The following is a 14,701-nucleotide window of genomic DNA, read 5'->3' as shown; positions in this document are numbered from 1 at the left end:
CGTCAATCAACGGTAAGTTTTGCCCATTACTTGCCCAGTATTACTTTGAATATTATTATTGTGATTGAGGATTAAATCCGATTTGAAGACCACCGTTTTATATCGTGCAGTTTAGCAGCAAAATAAGGTCAGTTAGCCAGCTAACGCTAGCTTTGTTGAGTTTATGCTAGCTAAACAAGTAGTGGTTGTAGTCTACAGCAGTAATTACTATATTATAGCCTACTGCTTTGGCACTAACGGTTGATAACCGTTTATGAAAATAAAACCAATTGAACTGTACTGAAATAATGACATGTTTTATAATTGTTTTGGGCTCCTGCTGTGTTTTTAAAGCCTTTGTAAATTATCCATGCTATTTTCTATTAAGCTAACGTCAAAGTAGTCTATGTGAAATCAACCTCACAATAAGATGTGTGTATATTACAATTATTAATGTCATATTTCAAGATGATTACTTAGATATTACAATATGGTTGGTTGAGCTGGAGTTCATTATTGAGCTTACTCGTTAACTTCAGTCATATCTGAAGAACAAACCCAAACCTTGTTGTTTTTATTAATTGTATTACCAAATTGATATCAAATAAACAGTATGCATTGGTAACACAACTTCCAAAGTTACAGTAAAATAAAAAGGACCCTGACCCGGACAATACACAATCCAACATGTTCAACAGAAGATAATAAGCTATATTATTTGTACCAAGCGGCAAACTCTGGGGAACAGCCGGGACGCCAATACGGAAGTGCAACACACTGCAGTTCATACATGGGCCGCTAGGGACTGAGTGCAGAAAGGAGCAATTTCCATAGACCCCATGTTAAAATGCCCAACTTTACAGCAGAAAAAAACATGTTTCTACCCATGGATGCAATAAATATTATTATCGATATAGTTATATTCCACCTTCATGATTATGAATCTGTGAGTGAATTGTTTTCTAACACAACCCTTTTATTTATATATTAGGTCTTAAAGTTTTTGCATAAATTAGGGTGTGGTCACTTTGATGGACATGTACATGCCTCACTGTCAGCTAACAGCAACTTGTCCACTCTGCTAGGCTACAACCATAGAGGCTACAACGTTAGTTAGTCATAGTACTGTACTTGACCCTTTAGCTTTAGCCGTGTTCGTGGTGATTGTGCCTTTTAGGAAAGATTGTTACAAATACCAGACAATTAAAATGTCGTGCTGTGCGCTTGAATGTACTAACAGAACTTCCAAGAAGTCTAAAATGATAATATTATACATGTTAATCCCGTTCGCAGGTGTTTGTGTGCTTGGTAGCTTACTGTAGCTTGTTACTTATTAGCCAGCTAAGGACGTAACCCTTTATACATACATATACATTTTAGTTTATGATTCAGCCTTGGGTAAGACTTTTATAGTCTATGGCTATGACGCCCATAATGCTAAACGGGAGCAAATGTTAATAGGGGACCCAATCATCCCAGTGGTGGCCGCCGGAGCTAACGGAGCCGCAGGGGGCTAGCTCCAGACGGCGTCCCGGAGCTAGCCCACTGCGGCTCCGTTAGGTCCGGGCGATGGAGTCCGTCGTTATAACTGGAGATCAAGGAATGCAGCGAAACGCAGACTTGGTTCGCCTGCTGTAGTATTAGCTAAATAAATTATGTTGAACAAGGTTTATTAAGCTGAACATCGCCACAATTGTTCTGCTATGTATCGGTACTTATTTTCTTAACATGTGAATGACAAGCATTAAGAATAACAAAATATAGCTAACTCTCTTGCAGATTGTCTCATTTGATTATGAATGTAACGTTTATATAGGGGAACTACACTGTTAGCAGTAACTTGATATGAATGTATTTCATGTTAGCTTAGCTTCTTAGCCTGAGCTAGCTCTGTTTACTTCCAGTTCGGAGGCAGCAGGTCCCGCCTCGGCTCCGCCTCTTCGACCTTATTTGGAGCAGGCGGGATTAGACTCTGACGTCGCTGTCAAGCCGTTAGTGGCCAACTCCGCCTACTAAGGGCTTCTCTGCAACTCTGCAGAATCCTATGGGTGACGTCACGGAAACTACGTCCATTTATATATACAGTCTATGGTTTGTACACATGGTATTTTACATATATCTGTTTGTTTAAGGTGTCCAGGTGATGCAGACAGGCTGGACCAGAGAGTGAGAGACAGAACTGGACTCCTCACAGCAGTGAACTTCAGCACAGGTACAAATACTATTTTTTCATTCTGTACAAATAATCAAGAAAGATATTGGTTTAAATAAATTAAGTATTGACTTTAATACACTGATATACATTCCATTAAACAATACTAAATCACCTAAACATCAGTGAAGTTGAGGGTTTTTTCCATGCAAAAAGTTCCATTTAGATGTTAATAAGCGATATGATTTTGTCAGCTTTCTAATTTAATGTATTGAAGGCAAAGATATTTAACACATAGTGAGAACTGCTACTATTTATCTCTCAATATTGTCTGTAAAAACGTGGTAAAAGTTATTCTTTCAGTGAGACAACAGAGCCAGTTTCTACAGTTGCACTAGGTTTTGTAACAGTTAAATATTATTTTGATAATAAAATATATTTAAATGTTGATGAATTTCATACTGTTCATTCATAATCTGATTACAATTACAAAATAATTATATCTACAGCCCCTAAACACACAAACACACCGCTTTCATAAATAACACACTTGTTCTGCAATAATATGTTTTATGTTTCCTGTCATTTTTGTTTGGAAAGGACATGCCTGAAAGACATCTCCTCTTTCTCTGAGGGTCAAGAAGAACATCCAAGAGGAAACGTAAAAGCTGATTCTATGACGATTTTAAGACCAGTACAGGACATTCACTAAGAAACTACTTTTATTGTGAAAACAAAGATCTGCACACCGAATATTTTTGTAGTCTATCAGGACCATTATTTATTTGTGATGCTGCCTGCACCTCAGAGAAGGAGTGGTTATAGTCAGGCTTATAAAATGTGGCGAAAAACATAGTCAGCTGATGGGATGCATCTATTTCCACATCTACACTCCATCAGCTGATTATTTCTATTTGCCTCACATTATGAGCTTCACAACACTTGTGCCTTGTACCGCAGAGTTTGCAACATCACAAATAAATGGGGCCAATCATCAGTCAGATGTGAATGTGTAATCTATTTTCACTAAGAATAATGGACGAAAGGAGTGCAAATACAAATACAATTTATTGAAATGTGAACCAAAAGTTAATCAAAAATGTTTTAAATAAAAAGCACATATGGACAGAAGGTGTAAACCTATTAAATGTATAAGTAAACACATTTAGTCAAATAACGTGACAGACTAGGCCTGTGCAGTTGGTATCAGCTATGCCCAGCATGGGCTCCTCCATCAGGCCTGGTCCTCCTCGCTGATGAAAGACCCTCAGTCCTCTCCAAACCAACAGACAGGACGTCCATCACAGAGAGGTTTCTCCCTGAAGTCTCTGCAGCTCTATGGACACCACGCTGTCTCAATCCGTCCACACTGAATATGATGGGAAAAAATAATAAGCAAATAATAAATGCTTTAGACAATAAGAAATATAAAGTTGACAGTTGAGTTGCTCAGTTTTTTTATATTGTCAATACTATTACTGTATAACTAATATATCAGGTTAAGAGGCACATTCAAATAAAGATTGGTCTTTAAATACATGTTTTCTTTTGAATTGTTTGTCTAAAGTCAAGGATCTAGAACTGGTACTTAGTTTTAATGATACAGTCTGGTTATTATGCTGTTTGGAGGAGGCCTCACAGGTAAGAGCACTAACTAGCTACCATCACATGTACCTAGCTTGACTTAAATGTATTAAACGTATAATTAGGTGATGGCAAAATATAAATACCTAATATCATGCAAACATATTAATATTTGCTTGATTCCAGAGTTGAATTTAGCACAATTGCATATAAACGTCAAGGGATTTTAAGATTCTGAAGTCTTCATTCTAAATAGAAAATGGAATGGATAATTTACAAGGCTTTAAAAACACAGCAGGAGCCCAAGACAATTATAAAACGTGTCATTATTTCAGTACAGTTCAATTGGTTTTATTTTCATAAACGGTTATCAACCGTTAGTGCCAAAGCAGTAGGCTATAATATATTAATTACTGCTGTAGACTACAACCACTACTTGTTTAGCTAGCATAAACTCAACAAAGCTAGCGTTAACTGGCTAACTGACGTTATTTTGAAGCTAAACTGCACGATATAAAACGGTGGTTTTCAAAGCGGATTTAATCCTCAATCACAATAATAATATTCAAAGTAATACTGGGCAAGTAATGGGCAAAACTTACCGTTGATTGACGCGCCATGTCAGCGGACTGGTAGCGACACGAAGCGTTAGCCCCGCAGTCATCCGGTACGACCTGGCTGACTATGGCTGTGACTGTGACTGACCCAAGCCTCGTCATTCTGATTGCTCCGCCCCTTCGCGCCAACCCCCCTCCCTTATGGAATCAAATTAGGGTCAATAATATTCACAAATTATTTCACAGTCTGCAGTTGTATATCACCTGTTGTGCGCATGTGAAAAGATTTTGTGCATGTGTAAAAAAGTTTTGTGCACACAGATATAATTTGCTCGTGTAAAAACATGTTGCAGCTGTAGAAATATTTTGTGCGTGTGTGAAAAGTTTTTGCAGATATAATTTGCACGTGTAAAAAAGTTTTGCAGGTGTAGAAATATTTTGTGCAAGGATATTTACAACAGTGAGGTTTCACAAAGTCTGAGATACGGACACACAAATTTCCTATCTGTGTGTGCGAACCTGAAGTTACAAGCTACAAGCTGCTATTTACGAGTACGAATTTTGACCCTGTTTTTACGCCTGAGTATGCTAGCCAATCAGCACGTTGCCCACTGACTAGCCAATCGGGACGTAGCCCACTGACGATCCAATCATAGGACACAAGGTTCTAACGCGTTCGTTTTGCTGACCTGCGCCACTTGGAGCGTGCTTGCGGGAGTCAACATGGAGGAGCCCGAGGCGAACTCTTGTGGGACACAGGTGGGTTAATTACATGCTACCACGGAACATGCCACTACAGTTTTAATTAACTGACGTTACATCGTAATTAACTAAATATATCAAGACAGCTGTGCGTGCATCCCGGAGTTACTTAAATTGTATATTTAACGCTAGCTAGTTGATGTGGTCTTTGCTAATACTACTTTGTGCCACCCTCCTTTTTTGGGCTCAGTACTATCCCAACAAAGTATTTCCATTTACCTATATATAAAACAACATGGTAAAGCAGTAAAATACAGCTCATCTTTAAAAACGCAAATGTCATTTATTTGATGTATTTCCACAACCTCTTGTTGTCTTGAATGCAGCCTCTCCATCCCAACTCGAACAGCTGACAAAATTCTGGGTAGGGTGGGAAATCCCTACAGACACCTTGAAGGTCCGAGTTGTGAAGGGGGCGTACCTGAAGTCTTCCACATGTTTTGGCACATTGCATGTACCTGGGCACTTCCAAAACTATGAGGACTTTTCCAAGCATGTGGAGAGCTGCATTGCAACCTATGTTACAGGCTTTGGTCTAGTTTAGATACTGCTCATCAGTATGATTCTGTTGCAAAAAAAACATTGTTTCAGTGTTATGGAGCTTCTGCTTTTGTTCATTGGTGTAAAAAGGGATTTTGTCTTTGGTATTCTTTTACCTGAAAAGAGATCTCCATTTTAAGAATATCGACTCACAGAAACGAAACCTTTTGAGATTATTACTACTTCATTTGTTCCAGTGGTCAGCTCAAAATTGAACTTGAACATGACATTTTGTGACAGATACTATAACCTTTGCCTGGTACTCTTTTTGTACTGCATTTTGTTGGAAGGGCTGTTTGGATTGTGCCATATGTAGTTCTAGCACCTGGTTCAGGTAGTTGTAACCAATGGCATCATTCATTCTGTTAATAGAGTCAATATTTAGAAAATGGTCTATTACAGTACTTGTTATTGCTGATGTATTTACTTGAATCCTACAGCTCTTGTATCCAAAGATTCTAAGAAATAAACCATTGACCAGTGACTTTGGATGTTTGCTTCATTTCAATTTACCCACATTTTACATTTTTCACAACAATCAAAATGTGAATTATTATATTATATACCTTAAAATGTTCTGCGGCTAAAAAAGTAATTTCCATTCATAAACCACAGAACTGATCATTTGCTGTGTAAACATTTCCCCGGGGACTATTTTGAATGCAGGTTGAAGTCTCTGAAAATGATTTTTTCAAGTCGTAGCGGAATGAACAGAAGTCAATGTCAGGATGAAAGGTAGGGACATTATTGTGAGTTCTAAAATAGAACATTATACTACTACTGTAGTATCTTTCATGTAACAAGGAACTGCATTAGTTAGTGGAAAGCCATGTTATTCTAAGAGTAACATTTCAGGTTACTACAAATAAAGTAGGCCTCTAAAATTGAAATACATTTATTTTCCCTTTTCAAAATGAGAATATAACAGTCATGCCCTATATATATATATATATATATATATATATATATATATATATATATATATATATATATATATATATATATATATTCCATCATCCTCTACCCAACCACCCCCACAAAAGTACCACGTATCTCCAGATGTGTTGGTGTTGAATGTTTGTGATCAACTGAAGGATGAAGTGTTACTTAAATTCTTCTTCAGCTAAATAAACTCTTTAAAAAGCCTCTTGGATCAGCTTGAAAAGTAGTCGTCACAAAGCTGAAAACAGGCTGTTTTTCTGACTTTGTAGAGATACGTGGTTCTCACAGGACAGAGACAAAGATACAAACACATGATGATCTTATAGAATATGATGCATTGATGGAGATTAAACTAGCCAACAGGATATAAAGGATTTAAATGCAACTAATTACTGAAAACTTCTTCCACTGCTGAAAGTTAGTATGCATTATGCCTTATGCTTCCTGACTTGATTCAAGGACACCCTCTATGTAGTGAACTACAGCACTATAGATGTCTGCCCCAAAACACAATGAAGGAGCAGTAGGATTAAAAAGTTGATTCAGTCCTTCCAGTTCTTCGATGCCCAGGCGAGATGCCAGTTCAGGAACCTGTACTCCAATTTGATCCATGTCTGCAATTTCCACATCTGGAAAATGGATCCCCTGAAATAAAAAAGTAATCGGGTTAGTTAAAAATAATTACATGGGATGACACCCTAAAACAGTGGTCAGGAACCTTTTCTAGAAATCATTTGGCTCCCAACAAATACAAATTCTAAATTACTAATACAGTCCATTATTTATTATTAAATTATTTCCACCCCACTGATTAAATTGTTGTTTTGTCAATCTTGACATGAACACTAAACTAGATTTCAATCACTTGACATGCATTACTGAACTGTAATTTATTAAGCCATTTATTTAGTTTAAATGTTATCCTTGTACAGACCAAATAGACTAGTGCACTGCATATTCATTGCAGTTTTCAGGTGTTAATTTACCAGTGAAAGAAGTCAGCATCTTTTTTTCCTGCAATATTATTTTTGAGGCCTACAAATTCAAAGAAAAATAACAACAGTAGTTGTTTTCATTAGTTTTACATTTTTCGGATTGTGGCCTATGTCTTTGTATATCAACAAAACTATTCTATGCAACTGAAACTCAATGTTACATTGTGTTGCATAGCCCATTGTTGGCTTTGACACAAATTGTAATTCTGCTGTAGCCTGATTATGCATATGGTTATTGCTGTGTACTATTGGAAGATGCCTGGTAAAGTGAAACACAGTGGTCCTGGTAGGCTAAATTCCAGTTCCCGTGTGTTGCATTTTCATTATAATATTAAGAACAGTGTAAGGATTTTGTCAAATAAACATATAACCAAATACTAACATTGTTATGACTTCTAAAAGAAAGCAAGGTGTGCTAACATTGGCTTCCTCCACAATGGTGAATAAAACACAGAACTACAAAACAGTTTTTCCCCTTTACCTCGAAGTTGTCAGGAGGGCTGACAGGGCTCTGACTCTTCCCGATTTCCCACAGCTGGTTAGGAGTGAGGTTACGTTCTGTTCGGAGTGAATGGTTATTCCAGCCATCTGTGAATGTGTCAAGATCTTCCTGAATTCGGGGCAGAAAGACATACTGAGCACAGAAAAGGTGTGTGCAATTTGCTGGGTCGAGCAGGCCATCCTCCTCTAGGCTGTGGAGCAGATCGTAATAAATACTTGACACGACATTCCACACGTCACGCCACAGGCGCTCTATCCTGAAAGACAGTTGACAAAAATAAATGAATAAATGCAGTCCGTAAACAATTATCACACCTTTACGTTGCAAAAAATGCAAATAGTAACTCAATGGATTTTTCCCCATCCCTAATAACACTAATATGTACATTAATCTCAGCAACAACTTTTAGCACCATAATTAATGGCAGCACGTCACTATTAAGCGATACACTAGCAAAATATATTTTGACCAAAGAAAGCTTTATGACAGAAGCTACAACCATACACTGATATTACCTTTGATTATGAACACTTTTCCCTGAGATGATGCTTCCCCTGCTGCACCCACGAACGTCAAACATATGTCTGGCAATGTCCACATTTTCCACACCTTGGTCTCCTCTGACCCTTGACATGTACAACCATACAGATACCATGTTAAGTAATTTGACAATGTGAAATTTGAATCTCTGTACTCTTAGAGCTGGCTGTATCTCCAGTTTTCTAAGTACAGCTATAGCCATTTAACAAGCTTCACTATTGGCTCCTGGCTAATCCCCCAGGGAACCAGCAGTTTTAAAGATTTTGTTACCACAGAAACAAGAGGTTTTAGTATGAGACTGAAACATTCTTTATGGGCACATCACTGGAAAGACCTACACATAATATTGGGAATATGTCATGAGGTCATGTAAAGTAATATAAACAAGGAATGAATAATCCAATCTCATTCTAAGGCCATCCCCATAAGTGTCATCACTGGTAAAGTGTTGTTTCAGAAATGACATATAGGGGGTGCTAGGGCTTTCTGGGCCTTTGCTTAATAGGCACTATATCCCCAACTATCAATTTACAACTTTTCTTGTAAAACTTAGTGAAAAATCTGTTGATCATGTAGGCCTATAGACCTTTTTGAAAAGCAGCCATTTTGACATAAAATAGTAGGGTAAACACAGGTGTTACCAGTGATACTAATTAATGTTCTGTTCCATTCAGATCAAACAGTCAGGGTGCTGCTATTGTGCATGTTGGCTCACTGGAAAGGCTCTACTGCACTAAATAGAATGGAACCTTATATCAACTTAATTAATTTAACCTGTATTTACCTGCTAGTTCATGTCAATACGGCTGCCGTGACAAAAGTCTACCTTATTTTTATAAAATGGCCTAGACTGATACAAATCAGTGTTCTTTTAACTGTATCAAGTGCACCTGACATTTTTCTTCATATTCACTATTTCCAATAATCCAATGTTTACATGTAAAAAAAAACACACACAAAACAAGAAATAGCCTGTTACCTGGATGGAAATCCGTGTTTGTCCACAGCCTCAAGGAAGAACTGCAGAGCTGTTGAAGCCTTGTTGTTATTGGCTACTTGTAGGTACATGATCTATGAGAGCATTTATAGAAAGGAAAAAGTAAGCACCACAGAAACACAGTACTCAAATAACCTATTAATGAATTAAATACTGACCCCATACTGTATGTGCGTGATAATTAACTTTAAAAAATGGCCTTTAATATCAATTCACTTTTGGTCAATTGTAAAATAAACTCTAGGAAGCACTAACCTTTCTTGAAAATCCATCAATTCCACCAAATATTACCATACCATATCTGCAAAATAAAAAGGTATTAATTGCTTGATGTATCCACACCACATCTTGTCCCACCAAGTCCTTTGATGATTGAAATAATCTTCGTGTCCATCGCCAGACCCCTTTTTGTGGTGTTGTGCTGAATAACATGATGTGATCGGCGCCTACATAAGATGACCCGCACAATGTATAGTGAAATGTTTATCTTTGGCTACAATACTGCTTGTGTTTACATTATATAAAACAAAGCTGAGGAAGAGCATTTATTGTTAAAAATATGTTATTTGTGTCCTAAATATTGCTGATTGGTCTTTAAATGAATGAAGTAAGGCTAATTTTGGCCTGAACTCGAGCAGTGAGGCATGTGTTTCAGGTTAAAGCTTTTGAAGTTCTGCCCTTTTCATGCAAAAAAGTATAATGCATGGACTGTAGAGTATATGAAAAAAATATACAATTATATTTAAACAAATAAAATAATTAGATTGATAATAATAATAATAATAATAATATGATTGATTGATTTTTAAGAAAACATGAATCGCTCATCGTCTATTGCAGCGGGTTGTAAGGAGCATTTGTGTTGAGTAGGCCATACAGTTATTTATTATTGATTATGAAGATCGTATGGTTAGCCCACTTTACCGTTCCTTTTCTGTTCACTTATTTTCCAGCTGACGTGAACACAAGTCGGATTGGAAACTGAACCTTTTCGACCTTTGGCTAACTAACGTTACGTTACCTTCCTCTCCATATTAAATGCCCGGGGCATTATGTCAGGAAGCACCCGACAAAAGTGTTGCATTAATTTCTTTAACATTAACGTTACTCATTCAAACGGCACAACAACAACAAACGTTAATTTAGCCAACAGACTGTAGCTAGCTAAGACAATAGCAAAGACCACATCAACTAGCTAGCGTTAAATATAAAATATAAGTAACTCAGGGATGCACGCACAGCTGTCTTGATATATTTAGTTAATTACAATGTAACGTTAGTTAATTAAAACTGTAGTGGCATGTTCCGTGGTAGCATGTAATTAACCCACCTGTGTCCCACAAGAGTTCGCCTCGGGCTCCTCCATGTTGACTCCCGCAAGCACGCTCCAAGTGGCGCAGGTCAGCAAAACGAACGCGTTAGAACCTTGTGTCCTATGATTGGATGGTCAGTGGGCTACGTCCCGATTGGCTAGTCAGTGGGCAACGTGCTGATTGGCTAGCATACTCAGGCGTAAAAACAGGGTCAAAATTCGTACTCGTAAATAGCAGCTTGTAGCTTGTAACTTCAGGTTCGCACACACAGATAGGAAATTTGTGTGTCCGTATCTCAGACTTTGTGAAACCTCACTGTTGTAAATATCCTTGCACAAAATATTTCTACACCTGCAAAACTTTTTTACACGTGCAAATTATATCTGCAAAAACTTTTCACACACGCACAAAATATTTCTACAGCTGCAAAATGTTTTTACACGAGCAAATTATATCTGTGTGCACAAAACTTTTTTACACATGCACAAAATCTTTTCACATGCGCACAACAGGTGATATACAACTGCAGACTGTGAAATAATTTGTGAATATTATTGACCCTAATTTGATTCCATACTCCCTCCCCCACATCTACAGGTGAAAATTACTTTTGCGACACATTTATCGCAAGAAGTGTAACAAAAGTCGAAGACCTCAGATTCGTCGATTTATATTGCCACAGAGCAGATTCGTCAAGTTGTAATGACTGATTTGAGAGGTTGTAATAACCAAGTTGCAGTTGTAATGGAAAATATATTTAAAACATATGTATTTTTCTGCAAGTGAACATTTCATCACTAAGTTCATTTTTTTCTACAATCTACAAAACTTTTTTTTTTCTTCTGTGACTTCAAATTTGGTTCACAGTTACGTGGATATTTTATACAAGTGTACATTTGGTTCACAATTACGTGGATATTTTATACAAGTGTAAATGTATGCACACAAGCTCAGATTTTGTGCTCACATCAGGTTTTACACGCTCTCGCATTTTGCACCATATCTACCTTCATACCTCTGCCTCTATTTATCTCCTACTCAGGGGTTGGGAGAGGGGGGATGGCAGGTTAACAAGGGTCATACATTTTGGTCGTTTTGCTAGAACAAGGTGGATGACATCACACCTCAGCCCTCCTCAAATGGCGTACTGAGTATGTTACAAATGTAATATTCTGATAATGATGTAGCCCTTGTTGAAAAAGCTCAATGTGAATGGTGTTTTGAGCCAGGTGTATATCTGTTTCTTTCCTTCTGTATTCCCCCCCTCCCCTCCTGTTCTCTCTTCTTCTATCTTGCTATTCTCATCCGTATTTCTCTGAGGTCTACGAAATCTCTGATCGTCTGTCTCTCTGTTGTTTCTAAGATAAAGCCACCTTCGCTGTTTGAGATCAAAGAGTGAGTTTGCATAATGGCAAAAGAGACCGGTGAGAGTGGAGGAATAAAGCAGGGAAGGAGGGTAGGCCTACTGTGGATTCAGTTTAATAATATGAAATGCAAGGCTGACACTTTCCCTGAACCCTCTCTTTTAAGACTCTTCTTATACGCCGTTCCAACCATGACCAAGTACATCTTATAGGCAGTTTGGATTTTACACTCGCTCATTGCTTCCAGTATATACCTATTGAGAAAAAGACTATTGCCTTTCATTCTGCACCTTACCATTTTAGAATTGCTTCATGGCAACCACTATTTTTTGTTTACGGAGAGCAACAGTTTTCTTTCTAAAAAGGCATCACACGCATGTATGAGTTCACAACATGGGTACAGCTAGGAAACATTCATTCAAGTTTTTACTGGATTTATTCTCCTCCCTGTATACTATTATGGTATAAGGACGTTGATCTGTTTTTGTGATTCTTCCTGGTTATGTGAGATTGGAATTCAGGCATCATTTGCATCAATAGCCACTGCTTCCCAGGATTTTGTTTTCCATGACAGATGTCTCGGGGAGAAAAAATGGCTCTCACAGCGATATCTTAATAGAGTTCATTGCTTCACAGGGAAATTGGTGTTCTTCAGGAAATTGAAATTAGAGTTGAGTCGTGTTGAGAGTCAAATAATGAATTAGAAAAATAAACATGGGTTATCAAGCGTTTTCCTGCCTCATTGCTGTCTATTTGTGATGTTTGGCAGGGATCCACAACGCGCTGATGATATTAGAGATTGTGTGGCTGCATGAGTGCTTTGTATTTTAAGGACTAGTGGCAGGGAAATAGAATCAGTGCATAACAAGTAGACCCAGAAAAAAAACGAGCAACAAATAAGCATTGGCTCAGTTTTTTCACTCTCCAATTCTTAAATTACACTCGCATTTTTATTCATTTTTGTTTAAAGCTAGACTTTTTTTTCCAGATGAAGTTTATTGAGAATACAGGGGAATCATTTTAAGATATATTTGCTTGCAGAAGTATTTGTAAGTCAGGTTACAATCGATATGAGCTGATGTGTGTAAATTAAGGTGTTTTTTATTGGCAAAACATAGATATCTTCAAGGTCGCTGCTATGTGTAAAAGTCAGATGGATCCGTACAACTATACTAAATGTATTTATTTGTCCTCAAAGAAGAAAAACTCCACTGTCAGATCTGTTTCCCAATCAGAATCTGAGACTTTTTGAAGGGTTAGTTTGAAGGAGGTAATAAATATAACGCGATATCTAAAGGCAAACCAGTTTATACCTGTGTGTCTTTGTAGTCTGTAAAGTATAATGTATGATGAATTGCACAATGGAGGATTTGGATACAATCTTAAATGCCACTCTTTGCTCTAAGGGATTCATCGAGATACATTTTATAGATAATCTTAACCCTTTTTGGGAATAATGAAGGGTTTGATCAGAAAATGAATAAAACCAAATAATTGAATACCTGACCTGATTCTTCGACAAGTGTGTCTACAGCCTGGGGAATGTTACTCTCCGATAATTTTTATTCTGCAGGGAAAGCTATTTAAGTAATTGAGACTTTAATATTTTCTGGCAAGCTTAATCATGACATAATGAATTGTAAAGGTGCTCGAGGCAGCCAGGTACCGCCAATAAACATATTGGACAGGAAAGGACGCAGCCCAGAATGCCACAAGCAATATTTCAAGTAGATTTCAATCTGACTGAACTTAATGGGATTCAGGCTGTTAAATATGTATTTATTTAATTTCACTTACCTATAACTACAGTTTAAGGGGGATTTATCAACCAATAGAAAAAGGACCCATCAACTGCTCAAAAATGTACATGTGAATATATCTATATATATATAATGTCTAATTTGTTTACATGTCATTATGACCATGTAAACACTTACTTGCTGGTGAATGACTTACAGTAGTACTGATGGACATATATTAAGAAATTGGTAGTAAACTCATACATTATAACACAATTATATCCACAGATTTATAATCACATTACAAATTGTAAGCCAGGTCATCACCAGAGGTGGAAGAAGTACTATTAGATTCAAGGTTCAAGGTTCTTTATGTAGTCATACGAACATAACAGTGTAGTTATGCCGATGAAAAATCTTGTGTCACAGGCTTCTCCAACAGTGCAACACAATAACACAGATAAACACAAACATATAGTGCAAGTAAATAGTAAATAGTAATACAAAAAGAAAAATAGTTTAAAAAAAGTGAAATAGTGAAATAAGAGTCTATATGCCAAGTTATTGAAATAGGATATACGTATAGGTAAATAGATTAATAATTTTAAAATATTTTTTAAGTAGCATCCAAATGAATATTAAGGATATTGTTTCAACAGTTCAGGTGTTTAACAGATTTTGCTTCAACAGTTCAGGTGTTTAAAAGTCTTATTGGCTGTGGGATGAAACTGTCCC

The 14,701-nt window shown here is 37.1% G+C and overlaps 1 protein-coding gene across 2 annotated transcripts; it reads right to left on the bottom strand.

Annotated features, from left to right (window-relative positions):
* Nucleotides 1–6,059: 6,059 nt before the first annotated feature.
* Nucleotides 6,060–11,397, bottom strand: LOC307023341 (uncharacterized protein). 2 transcript variants are annotated; one of them, XM_079656551.1, is made up of 6 exons: nt 10,881–11,389; nt 9,806–9,851; nt 9,533–9,624; nt 8,529–8,639; nt 7,993–8,269; nt 6,060–7,161 (listed from the first exon to the last, which is right to left on the bottom strand). In XM_079656551.1, exons 2-6 carry the CDS (start codon nt 9,842–9,844, stop codon nt 6,952–6,954), a joined length of 729 nt encoding a protein of 242 aa, XP_079512677.1. In that variant the 5' UTR covers nt 9,845–9,851; nt 10,881–11,389; the 3' UTR covers nt 6,060–6,951. The 2 variants fall into 2 exon arrangements, with proteins under 2 accessions (XP_079512677.1, XP_079512678.1); XM_079656552.1 differs by lacking the exon at nt 8,529–8,639 and having other exon boundaries at nt 10,881–11,397.
* Nucleotides 11,398–14,701: the final 3,304 nt, after the last annotated feature.

The sequence above is a fragment of the Notothenia rossii genome (genome assembly GCF_949606895.1).
Source record: "Notothenia rossii genome assembly, chromosome: 10".
NCBI classification, from domain to species: Eukaryota; Metazoa; Chordata; class Actinopteri; order Perciformes; family Nototheniidae; genus Notothenia; species Notothenia rossii.
The sequence above is the reverse complement of the archived record's forward strand: the minus strand, read 5'-3'. Positions and strand labels throughout refer to the sequence as shown.